At 38.1% G+C, this 20,283-nt stretch overlaps 1 protein-coding gene across 2 annotated transcripts in view; it reads right to left on the minus strand.

The window, feature by feature from the left end:
- Positions 1 to 2,322: 2,322 nt before the first annotated feature.
- ANKRD12 (ankyrin repeat domain 12) overlaps positions 2,323 to 20,283 on the minus strand; it is a 64,711-nt gene continuing 46,750 nt past the window's right edge. For both annotated transcript variants that reach the window (XM_065628925.1, XM_065628926.1), the window contains 5 exons: positions 15,221 to 19,908; positions 8,475 to 8,573; positions 6,679 to 6,822; positions 3,806 to 3,901; positions 2,323 to 3,482 (listed from right to left, as the gene is read on the minus strand). In XM_065628925.1, coding sequence (XP_065484997.1) covers positions 3,297 to 3,482; positions 3,806 to 3,901; positions 6,679 to 6,822; positions 8,475 to 8,573; positions 15,221 to 19,908 — 5,213 coding nt within the window. In that variant the 3' untranslated portion in view covers positions 2,323 to 3,296. The remainder of the gene's footprint in view (positions 3,483 to 3,805; positions 3,902 to 6,678; positions 6,823 to 8,474; positions 8,574 to 15,220; positions 19,909 to 20,283) is intronic.

Consider the following 20,283-nt stretch of genomic DNA (forward strand, 5'->3'; position numbering starts at 1 on the left):
GCGGGCGGCGGGAGGGCGCTTGTTCCGACGGGAGCGGCTGAACGTCCCCCTGCCCACCCGGCTGCGAGCGGGGAAAAACGCCGAGGTTGTGCGGGAGCGCGGGCAGCCCGGGGGAGCTGGGGAGGGAGGGACAGAGCTCAGGGTTTCACCGCTGCTGCGGGACGGGAGGGCGCCTGGGGGAGCCCCCGCACCAGAGGCTGCGGGCGAGGCGTGAGAAGGAAGAGAGGGAACGAGGGGAAAGCCGCATCGAGCGGGGTTTGCGGCTGGAGGGGCCCCGGCGCAGCGGCGCGGGGGAGCGCCAGCCCGGCGGTACCCGGGCAGGTGCCCGGAGAAGGAGGCGGCGGCGGAGGGGCTGCGGGAGGGCAGGGGCAGCCTCATGGGGACGGGAACCCGGGCTTTGCAACGGCCTTGCTCAGGCTCTCAAAAACATCGCTGCGTGGGTGGTTCGTCCTCCTGCGTCCCAAGCTCCGAGAGACCGAGGTAACGAGTTTGGTCCCTAGAAGAAAAACGCCGGAGGAACCCGGCGAGGGAACCAGAAAGCCAGAGCAGCCCTCGGGTTCCCAGGAGACAGCCGGGGCCTGGCGAGGGAAATACGGCCTTCTGTCCAGCAAAGACATTGCTGTACGTGCACTCACCCCCCTCACCTCCCACATCGCACCACGTTGTTGAGAGAAATACACAGCAGGGTGTCATCCCACAGACTGAATTTGGGGGAAAAACAACAAAACAAAACAACCCCCCCCAACCAACCAAAACACCACGACTGGAACAAACCCTGGATCCAAATCAGAGAAGCCAGGAGATCGTTGTTAAAGGGACTGAAACATTTGGACAGTCCCCTTTCTTCAAGCAACTTAATTTTTACTAAGCAGTTGCAATTGGAAAAACAACCTGTTTCACAGACTCTGATAATAGGAAATCATCTCTCGTAAAGAAAACACAGGCTAAACCTAAGAAACATCTGGAGATTGGACTAGATGATCTTTTGAGGTCCCTTCCAATCCCTAACTTTCTGTGATTCAGATCTCCTTATAAAATAGGATACTGCCAAAATATTTTCAATTTCACCACAAAAGTGTTTCTGCCAGTACTCCTAGAGGATGAAATTTCTGCTTCTCTTATAGTAAACACACTTGAACCCCCACCCTCCTGCCAGCCCAGCAGGGCTGTTCCTGCTGCCATGGGGTGCAGAACCCCCCAGGCACCCCAACGCTGCCCCGCGCCTCAGCGTGTCACAGCTGTTGCTCTGGTGGAGCCCAACATCCTCGCTCCAAGCGCACACGGAGGTACCACTGACCAGCCACACTGAGTCCCAGCTATAAATCCGCACCATTGTCTCCTCCAGCCCAAGTATTTTTGTCACCTGCTTCTTGCCTGGCACAGCCAACACTCCTGCAACGCAGTCTGCCGTTATGAAATAATCTCAACAATCCATATCTCATACTTAGGTTCTCACACTTCCAGATACATATGTTACTTTTTATTACTTGAAGTGTCTGATGGAAGTGAACTCACACCCACTTACTAGTTGTAAACACCTTGCAGCTTTATGCATTTTTCCCCTTGTCTTTTAAAGCAGGTAATACAGATATCAGTATTACTTTAAAATGTTACAGCTACTTTCAGAAGACTATTTTACTCTGAGAATATTACATTTGCATTTTCCTCAGTACATCTCCAATACTGAGTGATGTCAGCAAGATATTCCTATATAAAAGCATGAACAACTTCTTCCACAGGTACCTAACAAATTAAAAGTGGAAAAAAGTTACAGGGCAGGAACTACATATTAATTGGTTTGGGTTTACTATTCTGGGCATTCATACAAGCGTAAGGAGTAAGTACTCTTGAGTAGTTCACCTAGTAATTAAAATCAGTCCAAACCAAGTACTTTAAACACCTTTTCTGGGTTACCAGGCCTCCTGCCCAAGCCCCATTTCTTTCAGAAGTTATTTCACAGACATCTGATCCCAAGGCTCTTGAATAATTTATGGACTAGAGAGTAACAAATCTTTTTCATGAATATCTGTGACCTCCTACTAATAAATAATTAACTGTTTGTTCATTAACAGGACGAAGAATAAAAAAGCATTAAGTTTCACAACACGGGAATTTTTTTTTTAGTTTTTCATTGAGCATCCTTACATGTTTCAGGAATGCTAAGATTTGATATAGCAAGTGTTACAATATTAAGAAATTCCAACAAGTAACATGACCAATAAAATTTATTAAACATTATATTTACAAGTATTTACATATCCTTCCATAGATTAATATTAAAATAGACAATATACAATTTAAGAATTTTCATTCAAAGGCATTTTGTTGGAAAAAATAGGCTCTATTATGAGACCACCATATAAGAGCAAAAGGTTTTTTTTGTTTTACACAAAAATATTTTCAGTATAGTAAGTCATAGGTATGGCATTACAACAGCAGACTAATATGAAATATGATTTTGTAAATATTACAATTGCTTAGGTATCAGTTATTGAAGTAAAGGAGTTAAGAGTTCTGTGAAGCATGCAATACAGTTCAGTTTCAATCCTTTTACAGTTATGTTGATGAGACAAGCAGCTAAATCAAACACATGCCATACGAAAAAGAACTGCCAACCAGGAACACACTACACTTAATAAAAACTACAACTTTGGTCCAATAAAACATTAGACAAAAACAGTTTTACGGTTAAAATATCTATTTTATACAGGTTTGAACATTAATTACAAGACTATTTACATTTGCACAATATGTATAAAATAAATTATTTAAAAATGAAGACAATATTACATCTTTTTCCAAAAAGAAGACTGTACAGTAATTTACAAAATATAATAAGATTAATAGAATATTTTCTGCCAAGTCTTACGTTTTCTTCCACAGGCTTTTTCATCATTTTTCTGTGGGAGTTCGACTGTTATTGAAGTTTCATAATACAAAGCTTTATAGCAGATTTTAAGTATCATTTGTTTTTTGGTGGCTGTTTTAATTGTTAACAGCTTCCAGCGCTGCTAACTCACCACGTTTTGTCATCTTTTTCAGCAATAAGCTCTAAAGCTATAGGCAATTTTTAAATACAGATAATGGCATTTACTGGGAAACCAACTTTAAAATTAGCATCCATCTTCTGTGTTTGAACAAGAGCCCATGCCACACTTCTCTGAAGAACACCTGAATTATTGAGAAAGGTAGTATTCCACAGAATTAAGTGCTCTGTCTGAAAAATACTTTTGTGTATCACTGCACCTCAGTCTCTAGCTGTCCAAGGGAAAGGGTGAGCTGGAAGATGCTAGTTGTCATATTGGTGTCAGTTCAAAGTCATCATTAACATCAACAAGAGGAACGTAAAACTCCTGAATTTCATAAATGCTGATAGATTTGTATGTAGCAGGATCCAGTTCTTGTAGTTTCAGCTGCCACTCCAGTCTCTGTACCGCATTTAAAGCTGCTGCTTCATGCTGCTGCCTCATCAAAAGGCACGTCTATTTTAAAATTAAGAAAAAGTTATTCAATATTCGAAAAAATATCGCAACAAGTTTGAAAATAGTAAAAATATCTATGGGCCACTCATGGTAGTAAGTAATATCCCCCAGTATGTATTCAGAAATTTGCAGATTATTCCATTGAAATATATAGCAACAAAGGCTAGTTTTTTATACTGCTAGACCCTCCTTCGTGTTGCCCTTAAAACTGGTACAACAGCCTATGGTATTGCATACAAATCTACTATTTTTTCATCTATTTATTCATCTCATCTCCATAGTGACATTAGAGATTTTTTAAGTGGAAACACAAAGAAGTGTACCTTTAATTTGTCAAACTTATCATCAACATCCTGTAACCACGACATAAATTGTCTTGCATTAAATCGATCTCTCACTGATGTTTTGCTGTCATCAGCCTGTAAAAAAAAAAATCAAACTAAGTTATTTGATGATTCAATCTTAAACATACTTTAAAACAGAAAATCTACTTTGTAGGACCTTCATAAAGAATGCCACCGATGGAAAAATAAACTGAGTCAAAGTAGGAAGGTATATATGAGCATGTATGTTGACCGCCACTTTCACTGTCAGCCAGCTGCTCACTAAAAAGGGGTATTTTCAGATTCCCTCAAGCTATTTACTGTACCATGTTTTTGAAATGTAGAGTAGGAGGCTTAAAGGTTTATGCCTTAAAGTCTCAATGAGTCCAAGGCAGATCCTTCCACAAAATTGCTCTCTCTTTTGTTGTCTTTAAAATTCAGTAACAAATCAAATGAATATTCCCTCGGGAAAAGCCAAAAAAAATAATAAGGGAAAACTTAAGCAGCGTAACTTAACTAGCTGCACAAGTATTCAAAAGCAAAATTTAAAAAAAATTCCATCCAAATCCAGATTAAAAAAAGCAAGCAGACATGTTTTAATGCCCCGCTCAATGAAATAATTACTTTTTAAAAAAACCACAAACTATTTAATAAGAATCTGGAATGTCACATCTGCCCATCATGAGAAACTATATACTCTACGGATAGTACTAAAGCCAGACTATTCCAATTTAACATTTAAATAATAATCACTAAACAGAATAAGCTGCTGTTACTTTTTTAGGAAAAAAAAAAAGATGATATTGCAGGAAATTGTACACTGTAGCAATGGGCAAGAACAGGAGAAAAAAAACTTGCTAAGGTTGAAATCTCTAGAAAACAGCTGAGACTTCAGGTATCAAGGACAGCTGAATGGGTTGGTTCTAGAAAGAGCCCTCGACACCACTGATCTTGCACCCTGAGCTGTGACCAGCTGCCTGGTCACCAGAAACTTGGGCCTTTTTCCTCCCCACCTTTGGGTTGGCCCATAGGTCTGCAAAAGAATGAACAGTTCTCCATGTCTCCCCAACGCATGCGGCCATAAAGCAAAACCTCCAAAGACCCGGACCTCCCATAAAAGCACTTCTGAGATGGTCATTTTCCTGCAAAATAAACTGGATCTTTGCTTACATATCTTTCCCAGCTATTTGCTCAAATACAAGAAAAGTTTCATCAGAAATGTTTCTTCATTGTGGAAGTGGCAGGGTGACAGGAAAGTGGCAGAATGCATCACAAGAGAATGGTTTCTCATGCAGCTACATTCTTTCCATGAAGAAAATTTAAATCAAAGCACCAAGTTGGTAGTTTAAAGCATTGATTTCAATGATAATTAAAAAGGTATTTAATACTTTGCTGAACATTATGAGCAGTATTATCCCTTTCTAAGAAAAATTACCACAGACTGAAACACAAAGCTGTTGATGCTGTGAAGGGGAAGGAGAGGTGTTTTACTACTACTATTGTTACTATATGTATATAATAATGGTCAGAAAAGCTGCAATACTTAGCAGAGGGGACAGGACCACAACCACTTATTCCCCGCCCCAAAACATTCATTTTGTTTCACAGATTTCAAGTATAGAATCAGCTTCTTTAAAATCAATTGTAAAATGTTAACTATAAAAATGCAGTTATATACATAACTCAGATGCAGCTCAAGTTTCTAAAAGAAAAATCTCATTTTTGCCCTATCAGTTATATTTACTAAGGAAATGATGATTTAAAAATTTGTCAGTACAAAGCTTAAAATGGGAAGACAACATAATCTCCATAAAACTGCTGTCTCCTGCTGAATCACCTCGTTGAGCGCAACTTTAGTTCTTTGAAGATGGGGAAAAAATGTACTAACAGACTGAGGAAACACTGGAAGCTGTGGTAATTCTATAAGGCACTCCAGGACTAAAGTAGAATTCCATGTATGTCAGAAATGTAGGTGTTTCATTTTAAAATGCCCAGCATCAACACTTTTTTACATCTACAGTATCAGATTTCTCCCTTGCATTATGTGCTCCTCACAGTCACTGAAACAGGTTCTGAATGCAGTTTCCATTTTTATTAGTTAGCAGACCTGTTCACAAAATACCAACGCGGTGAAATTATGTTCTCTCAGAGATATGGCTGCAGCAAACCTCTAAGTGGTAATCCATAAAAAGTATACAGATTCTGAAGTATACTGCTCATTTCGTGTTTTAATCAGGAGCTACATACCAACATTGAACATGTAAATAACAGGGAACATTTATTAAATAATACGGAGCTTGAAGTGATTTTGAATAAAAAATAATTTAATCTGGTAGTGCTCCACATTTCACTGTTGGCCATCTGTTTTTTATGGAACAGTTCTAATGACGGCCTTCTAGAGAAAGGAAAAGCATTACGTGAGTATCTCCACAAAACATTTCCAAATCTCATCACTTCACACACTACTGCATTCTGATTTTCTGGACTAGTGATGAAAATGATTTTATATTCTGATAATTTATTTTTGTTGTTTAAGCTTTATTTGTAAGCTTCCAAGATATGTTCTGTTTATGAATGAGATTTTATTTCATAAAAACCAGCAATGTTCTCATTTTATCCTTCTCATCCTTTCTGGAGGTGAAAGGAAACCAGACACAGTAAAACCAGAAAAACAGCATAGATATACCCATATCTTCTTGTTATTGTCCACCCAAATGAGGCCTAATCAAAGTAACAATCTATAATGTGCAAAATCTGAATTCCACACAAATCAACAATAATCTCGGCATGGGAATAGAGTTTTCTTCAAACACTACTTTTGAGTCAGGCTAGAAAGACCTTTTTGTCTGAAATTCTGAAATCCACCTCTTTACCTGAGCATCCAGAGGCACATTATAAACCTCAGCATCCAGCAGAACAGTGCAGGCACTGAATGGTAGTGTTTGATTAGCCAGCGTCCTCGCTGCTCGATAGTGAACACGTAGAACCTCTTGTTCGTTAGAGACAATAAGCTTTTCCTAATTGAAAAATATATCAACATGAATATACATCTGGTAAATTAAGCATTTCAGTTTGATTAGTAAAAATGTGTCTTCGTTTAAACGTTTCTTTTTAGGGCTGATACTTTTCTTGAACAGTCCAAGAAAGGGGCTGTTGGAAGGAGGAGCAGTTGTTCATATAATCAAATCCAAAATTTCAGTTTAATGATGCAAAGAGTGTTACCCGAATGTCAGAACTGAAAACACCTTCTCTCCTGGCCACCCCGCCTTGAGTTGGCTGAATGTCATGCCCAGATTTTCCACTTAGTGCTACTGAGGGAAGTTCTAGTTAATGAAGAAGGTGAAAGATAAAAGTTATAAGGAGCATAGGGTTGGGATGTAGGTTTATGAGTCTCAGTTGTGTGAAGAATTTTGTCACATGCTTGTCATGCCAGTTACAACGGCCAAGCAAACTGAAGTAGAAATATAGTTTGCAGGATAATTTAAATATTTTATTTTATACAATGTGAAGAAAATGCATAAATCCATAGCTGGACAAAGATTCTTTCTTGAACTGAGACAAGAAAATATAGCTTACTTGGCCAAAATTGACTTATAGTTGTGTAAAGTGGATTTGATTTGAAGACAGTCTATTTGAGCAAAATACCAAAAAATATGCAGAATTTTATAAGACATAAAAGAATGTATGTGTGTGTTTACTGCTCTGCTACATAATGGCTCTAATTTTTATCAAAAGAAAAGCAGGTGGGTTATAGAAGCTTGGAAAACAGAAAAAGTAGCATCTTTGCTTTGGTTACAACTAATTTCTTTTCAGTCAGAACTTGAGCCACATTTACCTTCTTTGTGCTTCATATTTTATCCCTATATATTTTATACATATCGCTTCGTATTTTACACTGAAATACCAAATTCAAGTAAAACCCCTCCCTCAACCGGTTTGTTAAGCCACATTGAAATCAACTTAATGAAAAAAACTACCACATCAGGTTTTAATGAGCCAGCTGCTCGTACAACTGTGTGGAGACCTTTAACATACATTTTGCATGAGAAAGGGGTCCTGCCTGTGTCCACAGGCAACCTGGCTCAGAATACTGCCAAGACATCTAAATCTTGGCTGCCAAGGAAAAAGGTTTGGGCAACATCAAAACGAAAAATACTCTTAAACCAGGAATATTTTCTCAACACCCATGTTCAAATTCAGTGAAGCGTACAGATGTAGCTCTAACATAATTTTAGGCAGTTTTTGCAAGAGGAATATTGCAAACATTTAGTCTCAGAGCCATGTGCCTTCTACCAATACAAGATTTACTCTTGCTTCAATTCTTTTAACTCAGTCAATTTGGTTCTGAACTTTACAACCACTATCAGCTTCCAAAACTAGAGGCCACAGCTTTCTTCTCACTCCCCACTGCCCCGGGAAAAATCTGGGCCACATCTTAGAGCAATTAACAGGAAAAAGCTGCTGTCTTACTGACTTAAGTCTTCTGCTAACAGGTATCCAAACCATTTTTTTAGTATTTACAAGTTTCTCCAATTCCTAAATTTGGATGGAAGGCAGACTATTTCTAAAGCATTGTTAGAATTGAGCAAAATGTAGTCTATCCACTGAAAAAGAAAAAACCCTAAAGCTTAAAGCTGGAAAATAAACCAAGAAACCACTTTAGTCTTACCCTTTCAATACTGTGCTGTAAACGTAGTTTCATCCTTACTACCTCCTGTTGTTTAAATAGTTCCTTAAGTGGGTCCGACAGTGAGGGAGGTGGTGTAATCTGTGGAAAAAGGATTTATAAATAGTACAGTGAATATGTATTTAACATATGTTTAACATTGGCTGTATGATTCGAGCATTTCTTTTAAAAAATATAAGCAAGGTACTTTTTAGGAACTAGAGTTTTATACATTCCATTAATTATGTGACTTCAATCTATTTACCATGAAAGGTTTTAAGGATTCTTTGCCATAAAGTTAATAAACCCAACTGAAATCAGATTTCAAATTGTTTAGTGCTTTTAACCACTGTCAGCATATCCTAGCTATTAATTAAAAGGTCTGTACATTAGATGGTAGTAAAAATACAACTTGCTTTCAGTTTTAGACTTCAGAGCACAACTGTTTATTTTGAGAAGTTAAAAACTGCCTAGCCAAATGTAAGAGCGAAGTAAGAAAAAGAAAAATATTGCTAAAATAAATAAGTCATTTGATACATTCATACTGTGTCACTGGCATTTTATATGGCACAAAAAATAATGTACTATATTCCTAACCTTACACTCATGCAGAACACAGGCAAGTGCAAAGAGTACACTTAAAGCCCTAGACAGTGGTTTGGAAAACCTGTCTGTTATTCAAATTTTTTTTTAAAAAAGCTTATGCCTAAAAAACCCAAAACCAAAACACACTTGAGTGAGCTATCAACACTGTTATTGATTTGCTATACTCTTATCATTTTGCATTTTTAGTCAGTTATAGTAAACAACCATCCTGATTGTATGACAAACAATGAAAAGGCACCTGGAACCCTCATGGCAATTGCAGAAATCAGATGTTTCTTGAGAAGTAACTAACAAACATCTGGGAGTGTTAAGGCTCCACCCAAAGTTTGCTTTCCTCTATGCAAATTCTGTCTGACTGTTCAGCATGGTTTTTAACAACTGCTAGATGTTAAGAACATTGATATTTTGACTCATCAAAACCAAATAAAATACTGCTTACTACCGCTGATACTTAGAAAGCACAACTAAAATACACACCTACAGGTATTGTATTCTACCTTGCATCTAACAAAAATACATAGATAAAAATAATTCTATTCAATTATATGGGTCCTGCAACTGTCAAGAAATAACATATACATTATGAAAATACAGATACATTGCATTACTAGTATCAAGCCTGCTCCTATACGCTCCAATAACAACGTGATTTATCTACCAAAAATTATTCAATTCTTGTTATATTGGAAAATTATTTCAGAACAATTTTTTCCCCAACTGGAAGTCAGCCAATGTCTGCGGAATTAAAGAACATGTTGAATAACTAATTGTGGTGCATTCCTTAAATTATTACTTGATATAAAATGACATTCAACTCCTTCACATTTCAAACTGCTAGGCAAGATACATTTCACTTCTCTTCTCTCAATGAAAATGATTTGGCTCCCAAACCAGTCAGCGATGTTAATGGCATATGCCATCTTGTGTTACACATCAGTATTAAAAACAAACACACACCACAAAAAAACCCCCAAACCACAAACACCTACTGGAATAATAATCTGTCTCAATCATAATGGATTTCAGCACATTTAAGTTCAGCCTGAGATAGACTGCAGATTAGTTTTGCCTGGAAACTTTGTATTCAGGGCACAGTACAGAAGTGCTGTCATAGTCTTCAATAAAATAAGACAAGATGCTTGTAGAAACACCAAGCTTTTGTTTAATTCTTACTAAACTCCAAAAGACCTCTCAAAAATCTCTGTGCTTTTGTTAATAGAGAAACACATAGCATAAGCACCAAGATAAACAATTTGTCTATAAATATTATTTGAGTTAATGCAGCTAAATTATCCAGAAAGGAAAATTTCAGAGCTGGCGAGCATCCATATCACCTGAACTATTTCAAATATTGTTATGAAATGGCATTCATTTAATCTTATAAACTATTTAATTTTGCAACAGAAATAAGAATCAACACCATAGGAAACAACTGGAAAGGATTTCATTATCTAGACAGTGAACTTGCCGGGACTTTTTTTTTTTTAATATGTAGAAGAGAACTCTGCTTCTGTGAAGCTGCGATTACACCGCAGCTTTTATGAAGAGTCTCTTTCAGCCCCCAGAACTGCTTTACTAGACCCCCGCTTTTGCCGACCAGCCACATCCAGGTTTTCACCACCCCCCGGTCCCGAGCAGCAGGGGGCGCCCTGGCGCTGCGGCCGGGCTTGCGGGCCGACGGGGCGGGAGGCGGGGGGACACCCCCCCGGCATGGGGGACACCCCCCGAGCGCCCCGGAGCCACGCTGCGCCAGCACTGGGCGCTGGCGGCTCGAAAGGCCCCTGCACACCCTCCTGGCAGCCCCACGCCGTGCGCTGCAACAGCCAGAGGAGCCTCTCAGATCTTCTACTCAGAGACGGTAAGGAGACCGCGAAAAGCACGTAGGAAAAATCCGAACACGTTATGTTGGACTTGCAAGGATGGACCATGAAACCGAATGCCACAAGGAAAAGGTGAGCTCAGTTTGTTGTATAACCACAATAAGTTTGGTCACTACTTCTTTAAGCACCCAGACTCCATCCAGAAGAGTGGTAACCAAGGGTCCTGCCTTTTCGAGCCATCTGTAATCCCAGTCTGAGAAACTAGCCAGAACCCAGCCTTTCCCCTCTGCCCCGCTTCACTAGAAGGCAGCCATCAAACAGGTTTGGCTCGGTAATTGCTAAGGTTCCAGACATACCCTCACCATCTCCAACACATAAAAATCAATTAAGAACGTCTCTTGCGTGCCTTGCATCCTTCGTAACAACTGCAACAAGAACACCAACTCTTCACTCTATAAACCTCCAATCCTCATTTTTGCCCATTACAAAAAAGAACACCACTAACTCAGATTCACACACGCACAACATTTCCAGAATTACTTTCACACATCCCCATCTATCTCCCCTCACCCATGTCACCCAAATCAACTGGCCTGCTCTATTGCTATAATATTTCACACGTTTAGGAAGCAAGTTTTGGGTAACACCACTAAAATAAGCTGTAGGTGCTTAAGTTGTTGCAGCAATGCCGGAAAGACCAGACAGAATCCTTTTTACTAGAAACCTCTGCTAGATAGCCATTGGAAGCTGGAAATGAATCATCTTGGTATCTCTTCTCAGGAGGCAATACAGATAAAGATCACTGAACCTGGCAGAACAACTGGTGTACCAATCCAAGAGGCAGCATAGCTATGTACAATTTAAGTGTATTGTGTTAGAAGATTCAGATTGGTTTCCTTCTGTTTTAAACTGATCCGATATCTCCTATCTTACATTTTGTATTTGCATTGGTAAAATAGAAACCACAATTCATACATGACTATTCTTACGGTCTTAGGTAAGAAGGGGTCATAAATTCCAGTACATAAACATGGCTCTGGAAATCAAACTTAATTGCACCATCTCCTGGTTCCCACCTACAGTATGTTTGAAGTTCATCAGATAAACTATAGTGTGTCTTAAAATTCCAATGCAGAGAACAGTATGTTACACAAACTATTCCAAGTCTCAGAGTGTCAGAGCTAAATATATTGTCTTCATGTAGACCTCCACACAGTGATATCTAAAATCCAGGAATAATTTAAGAAAGATAATCTACTTTCCCATAGCCTATGCAAATTAACGAGGCAAAAATCAGATTGAGAATCATTAAAGAACCATCAAAGGAAGAATTTAAAAACCTATCTCAACAGAAAGGTCATTTTACAGTTGCATATTAAATTATACATTATGTGTATAACAACGCATACATTTTATTAATATTCCACACGTGTAGAGAGACTAAACATAGCCCTTATGTTTGCACTGGTAGACAATGTGCACAATATACAAACACTCATTACTGACCGTGAAATGATCTCCAATTCAGCAATATTCCTTTTAATGGTATTTGTAGTGGGAACTATTATGATTGTGATTTTTACTGGTGAAAAAATAAAATTATTAAATTGTATACAAAAGCGAGCTCTGCAGAGAAGTTAAATTTGAACTACTAATAATTTAATTTAATGATATCCTTTTTTTGTGGAAAGAAATGAGGATTTTTATCAAAGTTGTGTGTTTACACAAATGACAGTAATTAAACAAATAATTTAGTTGCATTGTAGATGATTTTTCAGACAAACAAAATGCTTAAAACGTCTCCTTCTTCAGATTAAAACTGATGCTGCTTTCTTACACTTTACATCTAATGAAAATAAACACCAATTTCCTAATCATTTATTTTGGCTTCTCAGCATATTTTCTGTCTTTTGCTCCTAACAGCCTGCAATGGAAAGCTCAACCTGTTCTTTCTACAACTGGAGAACATTAACAGAGTCACGAAAGTATATACAAAACAAGTAACTGTTGTAAACTGTGTTACGGAAGCAACTCAGAAATCTTAATGAGATAAAATCAATAACTGTAATTCTTCAAGTATGTATTCAAATTTTTATCAACTTTAAGAATTTTTTTCAACAATTAATTAAAAGCCATAAGAATGGGGAGCACACATTTGCCTCTGATATTTACTGAACCTAAGTTACCCAAGAATTTGTACTGCAGAGTCCCTGTTATACACAGCAAGAGACACAAGAAGAAAGTAAGAGCAATGCTTTCATACCAAGTCAATAACCCTCCCTTTCTTACAGTGCCTACACACATTGCCATTTATGACAGGGAAATGAATTCTATTGCCCAGGTAGAAGATGAGCCAGGGAAAAATATATGCCGTGCTTCTCCATTTTCCACATATGCCAAATTAAGCACTGAAGTGTGATGCCAAAGCAGCGAGTTGTAGCTTGGAAACAGTATGTACTCGACTAGTAGCTGCTATATAAAAAAGTACCTCAGTTTCTGGTGATGAAGATATATGATAGAAGCTGTAACAGTTACTGAGAAAGATTTCTAGACTGGGGAAGGCTGACAGCCTGGCACATTGTAGCAAAGCTTACTATACATCTTAGTCCCCTTCGGACCAAGTAAACCAGTCATCTTACCCACATATTCCTCAGACTATAATTGATCTATTTATTTCAAAGAACTGTGGTCACCATCAAGTAAGAGGGAACTTAACATTAGAGGATACATGTATTAATTCTCCTGGGCAGACATAGGGGAAAAATGAGAGGAAACACCTTATATGGGGAATAGGGCTACCTCTGTAATGAAGCAAACATATTTTAAAATTTACTTTTATACATGAAATTTGTCTTCATTGCTCAATCAAAAGAATCTCCAACTGTACTGGAAAAAGCTAAGGTGACATCTCAAGAAGAGGCAAATTATCTTAAATGAGTTGACATAATTAGTCCACTCAAATACAGAGGCTGAAGGCTGGATGCTTGGCTTGTGCATGTGAAATACCATATACACAAACAGTTTGGTTTAGTAGGCATTTTTGCTATTCAAGGATTAAGATATTCTCCCGATTCCTCCTAAACTCAGACTCTTCCTAACTTGACACATCTTAAACAATGAGCATACAATCACATACCACTTAATTCTGACATTACCAAGCTCAGCCTATTTCAGTTATTACGTAGCTTAACTTAAGCCATTCAAACGGGTTTAAGCTAATATGTTTTATCCCAGGACGAGAGCAGTTTAAGTGGATCAGATAAGAGATGGAAAAATAGAAAACCTCCTTCTACTCCCAGGATAACAGTCCTTCAGAAAAGCCTCAATGCACAATGTTTCAGGTCTCCCCTGTCCCCCCATGTAGAACAATAAGCACAAAATCAGTTGTGCTGAGGAACACAGAAAAGAAGCACAATTCAAGTGCTACCATGATCATGCTGACTTCAAAACAGAGACCAGCAGTGACCGTGTTACTGTGAGCCACCTTGAGGGGCACCTCCACAGCAAACAGGAATATTAACTGCACTTGAGCCAATTATTTAGTGCTAGAGTTAGGTTATGGTTGGACTTGATGATCCTGAGGGTCTCTTCCAAACAAAATGATTCTATACTATTCTATGATTCTACGTTCTGCATTGCACAGACCTCCTTCACATCTGTCATCAGGAACATACCCATGACAGAACTATGGAGAGCTTAAAACTGAACAACTGTCCCTGAACTATGGATGTTCTTCAGTGAAAAGGACTTCCCACTACTAAATAAAATTCAGAATGCTGACTTGATGGATTACAAAAGCCGGGACACAGCAGGTTACATCTGCTGCTCTTAAACTATTAAGGAGGAACTGAGATAGCTAGCAGGCACTTTCCTACTTAAAACATCTGGAGATGGACTTAATATTTTGAAGTACTGCACATCTACTCCCTCTTCAAATGAAAACAGCTTTAAATAATTAGTTTAAACCGAATTACTGCCAGCAGAAATTTGGAGAAGCTCTCAAAAACCAACTTCGCTCTTGGAAGGGTAGTAGTAAATACTTTTAAATATAATATGTCTACCTTGAAATACGATATTTGTCTGTGTGCCTTTTACAGGTGTCATACATGACGGTTTGTCTCAATGCCTGCGAAACCACTGTTTGTATTTCCACTGAATGGGGCTTTTAAATATGACATTACTGGTCAATATTAATTTGACATATGTTAATTTACTATTTTCAGCACAAGTATTCAGAAGCAAGCTATATGATATGAAAGTTACAAAAATAAAACCAAAACATGTGTTTCATTTTACTGTGTATTTAAAGATCATGTTACTTACAGTTGGGATGCATATCTTGCTCAAAGGATTGCCATCCAGCAGGTATGAGCCATTGAAGGTCACGTATTCATCATAATATTGAGGCGCCTGAGGAATAACACTGCACAGTAGTTTACGCTTCTCTTCTATTTTTTTTCTTATGTGCAAGTATTCGAAATACGGGTTTGCTCTCTCCGAACTGTATGGCTGAATCTCTTCAAGCTTCAAAGAATCAACAATAGCTGCCAGCGACTGCTGGGTTTTCTCCTTAGCTTGCAGTAAAGAAGGGTTCGCTTGCACAGGTTGAGGCACACGTGACACCTTTCTTTTACGTGGATGATGTATCTGAGCATCATCCTCTTCAGTTAATCTAATTCTTGCTTTCAGAGATGCTGATGATTCAGACTCTTTTTCTGATGTCTGCGTGCAGCCAACAGGATTCTGCTTACCCTGGTTAGCAAGCATGTTTGCTCTGTTCCTCGTAATTCTTTGAGGTACTTCTTGCTGTTCTACCTTCTGATCCTCAGAATTTTCTTCTTCTAGTTTAACTATCTGGCTGTATTTATGCACTTCTTCCTGTGTAACCTGTTGTGAACTGTTTTCCAAATTAGATGAAGAGTAGTACTGTGGTGGATCATCTGTCAACACATTTTCTCTGTCTACAGTGCAGGGTTTTTTATTAGCCGATTCGTTCATAATTCCCTTTGACACTCCTGAACTTACTTCACAGAGATCAATGCCTGTTTTATTATCAACAACATGCACCAAAACCAACTTTTCTTGTTGGGCTTTTTCATTTCTAATGTCTGAAGTTTCTGCTGTGTTACCATCTATTTCACTCTGAGCATTCTTACAAACAAGTTTACTGAATGTGTACGAATTTACATTTAATTGTGAACTGCTATCACTTTCAGGAATATCTTTTTCTAATGGCACCATAGGTAAATCATTCACCCTTTCATAACTCTGTGAAGTATCCTTCACAGAGCTCTCAGAATATACAGCAATGTGTGCATCAGCCTTCTTAATGTTTGAAGGGAAGAAAGCATTTTCTAGCTCTCTGGTATTAGGAGCATCTGTATCCAAAGTAGTTGTAGTTTGAACTAGACTTTGTTGTACAAATGATGGATCTTGACTGCTAATGCCTGGTAAAGAAATGTGCTTAGACACATCTGGGAGTGGCTGGACAGCTAAAGAGCAAGGCAATTGTGAAGGCAAAACCAATGTAGATTCTTGAGAACTAGGACTTCCCTTGACTTCAGTATGCTGAGGCAAAAATTCAGGTACTTGTTGCTCTTTTATTGTCCCGTTTTCAGAATTATGCACTGTTATAACACTGTTATTGTCTTGCTCTGATACAACATACCCTGAGCTGTTAAACTCATTGTTTAATGAATTAAGTCTGTCAAAAGGCACATCCCATGGTTTGGTTTGCTGAGTTACACCACTTTGACTACATGGCTCTAAATGTGTATTATAGTCTTCTGAAGGACTCGTCTGAGCAGTATTTTTAATAGTACTTGTACCCATCATTGCCTGCTTGTTGCTAGCAGCCCCAGTCAGAGATGATGTGAAGTTTGACTGCAAACCAGACATACCACTTTGAAAATCTCTTTCAATCATGCTACACAGTAGTTCTGGTTTAGGAGAAGTGCTAGCATAAGTCTGAACGGACAGAAGAGCATTCTGATTATTTTCTTCTGCTACTCGAGGCAGTTTGCTGTGTTCAGAAACAGCAGCAGGCATACTGCATCTTCGGACCTCTACAACAGGTCTAGGCTCATTTAAAACCAGTTTAACATCTTCAACAGATGCTGATCTAATGTATGCTGGTGGAAGCCTGTTTGCAAAAGGTGGCTTAATGCGATCTGGCAACTCAGCAAGACCATCAGTCTCTTTTTCAAGAAGGGCTGGTGATTTAGCACTTGCCAAAAATGGCGATTGTGAAAAAGACATTTGGGAATCAGAACCTTCTAGCATGAAGTCTGAGTCATATTCAGTCACAGGCCTTGGAGTTGTTACTATGGTATGGCAAGAATCCTCAGAGCTTGCAACTGAAACCATGGACACTGATCTGGAGCTCAGACCTGTCTTTTCACTTTCTGATTTGGGGGATCTATTGAAATTATCTAAAACCAAGGAAGACTTCATAACATTGACACTTCTCGCATCTACTGATTGCGATCTATTGCTTGTAGCATCTCTTGGCTGTTTTTCCTTCATGCAAACATCTGGCAACTCTGAGCTTTTTGATCGAATCAGTTCTTTGCTTTTTGCATCGGCTAATGAGTGTTTTGGTTTTTCTTTCATCTTGTTAAGTTCTAAACAAGTGCGGTTTCTTAAACGTTCCTTCTCTTTCTGTTTTATTTTTTCTTTATGTTTTCTATGCCACTGCTCTATTTCCAGATCTTTAAGGCTAAGCATTCTTTCAAAACTAGTTTGCATTAAATCGTCATTGACTAATCTTTTTTCTTTAGGTCGAGCGTCCTTTGGTGCAGGGGCTGGTTTAGGCTTAAGTTTCTCATGTTCAAGTTTTAGTTTAGGTAAACTACTTTGATGCAGTTTATGCTTGTCTCTCTCCTTGTATCGGTCTATATCTTTATCTTTTTTATCTTTCTCTCTACCATCTGGAGTTTTCAATAACTCATCCTTTGTTTTTTCTTTCAAAGATGACAGTTTGTCGTGCACTGTTTTATTACTTTCTGTAATACTGCATCTCCTTTCCTCTTGCATGTGTTTTGAGTTTGCTAATGTCGAGATCTCCTTGTCTTTGGATTTGTCTTTTTTTTCAAGTTCCTTTTCTTTGTCTTTAGTTCTGTTTTTTTCTGGTTTAGTATATTCAGATTCTTTTTCAGATTGTTTGGCTTTTCTTTCAGTACAGTGTTTTTCTTTGCTTTCAGCCCAATGTTTGTCTTTATCAGCCTTTTCCTTCTCATGCTTCTTATCAGTTTTTTCTTTATTTCTTTCTTTGTCATCAAGTTTTTTAAGAGTACCTGTGCTTTTTATTTTATCGTTTTCCTTATGGCATCTTTCTGCTTGCTGGAAGTTGGGCTTCTCCTTTAATTTCTCTATATTTTCATTTACTTCGGCTTTTTCTTTCTCTGTCTTGTACTCATGTTTTACCTTTTTCTCTTTTTCTCCATTTCTTCTTTCTGTCTTTTCAACATCTTTTTCTTTGGCTGAGGTTCGCTTTTCAGTCTTTTCCTTATTTTCCTTTAAATTCTTTTCCTGCTTTTCAGTATCTGTTTCTTTTTCTATCAAATGAATGCTGGCTGCCTCATCTTTAACACCAAAACAGAACAATTCAATTTCTTTATCTGCAAGCATAATTTCTTTTTCTTCTTTTGTATCCTTTATTTTTTCATCCTTGAGAAACTTCTCGTTTTCCTTTTTGTTCTTCTCTTTCTCTCTCTCCTCTTTAGCATTTCTCTCTTTCTGGAACTGTCTCTCCTTAACTAACTTATCTTCTTTTGCCACAGCTTTTTCTAGCTTTGATTTTCTGTCTGAAGAAAGAGATTCGTGTTCTATATTTAACAACGTATCTTCATTTTCATCACTTTTGAAAAAGTTCTCTTTCCAAAATTCTCTGTCAAACTCAATACTTCTTTGAACTTCTTTAGCATCTTTATGTTTATGTTTTTCTTTTTCCCCATCCTGTTCCTTTTTATGCTTGTCCTTTTCTTTTTCTTTGTGCCTTAATTTATGCTTCTTAAGTGTTTTGCCTTCCTTGTCAATCTTTCTCAGAGTATACTCTGAATTCTCAAATGTTGAGCTATTATCTTCCTCTTTAATTTTAGGACTAGATTTTTCACCAAATTCCAAGTGAAAATCTTTCTGATGGTGTTTGCTTTTTTCTCTGTGCTTGCAAGATTTGCCACTAGAACTTTCTACTAGATATTCAGAATCAGCGTTGTGATCATACCGAACTAATTCGGATTGCAATGATATTTCAGAACCTCCTGGTGATAAACAAGTTTTGGTGTTTTCTTGCTTTAATGGTGTTGACTGCTTTTCACTTAATCCACAGGGATGCTTCGGAGATTTGCCAGCAGTAATATGAAATAGATGTAAAGAAGAATCTTCTTTTGGGGTGAAAGACTTCTTAAAGCTTTCTTCCTCTCTCGTTTTATCTAAAGAATCTAACCCAGAAGTAGTTATATTTGTTACTCTAGCATTTTCTTTTTCTTGCTTTAGTTCTTGATTCTCTTTATTTTTGCTCTGATTTTTTACTTTCCTTTTAACTTTGCCTTTTTGCTTGTGTTCATTTGCAACCATATATTCTTTCTTCACTCTTACATCAGAATTTGATGTCTCTGAAATAGAGCAAGGAGAGACTACCTTCTTGTCCTGAAGAATTTCTTCATCTGAACTTTCAGAGCTTGAATAAAGAACTCTAGATGGTTTCTGCTTTTTGCTTTTAAATGATTTTGAAAAGATGACTTTTTCTTGTTTCACAAATAAGCTATTCTTTTCAACTTCAGTCTCATCCTCTTTCCTTAGGTCTTTTCTAAGAATATGTCTGTCATCGATCATTTTTTTCATTTCATCTTCGTCATCATCTTTGAACTCATACTCATCAAGAGCAGATGGAAGTGGTGCCTTACTAGGGACAGTTTGTTTGCTGTCATTGGCTACAGAGTCCTTTTCTGCTTCTGACTCAACATTCCCCTCTACACTGGAAGGATTTACAGATGGAGCTTCTTCAGAATCTAGAATGAGAAAACCAAAAATTAGTTGAATACTGATGGGACATTCTTCACACATTAGCTCAGGACAAAATAGTTCAGTCCAGCAGTCATACTGCTGGAAATTAAACAGGACTGGACGCAGTATTCACTCCTGAGGTACACTGCTAGTTACTGGCCTCCAACTAAACTTTGTGACATTGACCACCACTTTTTGGGGCTGGCCATTCAGCCAGTTTTCAATCCACCTAATTTATTTTATTCAAAAATCTGAATTCCTGAAGATTCTGTGAAAGCAGAATGAAAACCTCCTGCGTGGCACTCAAACAAGTTACTTATGGTCAAGAGTCTTTTGCTTCCCAGGACACATTAGTTCTTTCTGTGCCCCAAGAGGTGATA

Source organism: Caloenas nicobarica, chromosome 2 (assembly GCF_036013445.1).
Source record: "Caloenas nicobarica isolate bCalNic1 chromosome 2, bCalNic1.hap1, whole genome shotgun sequence".
Taxonomy (NCBI): Eukaryota; Metazoa; Chordata; class Aves; order Columbiformes; family Columbidae; genus Caloenas; species Caloenas nicobarica.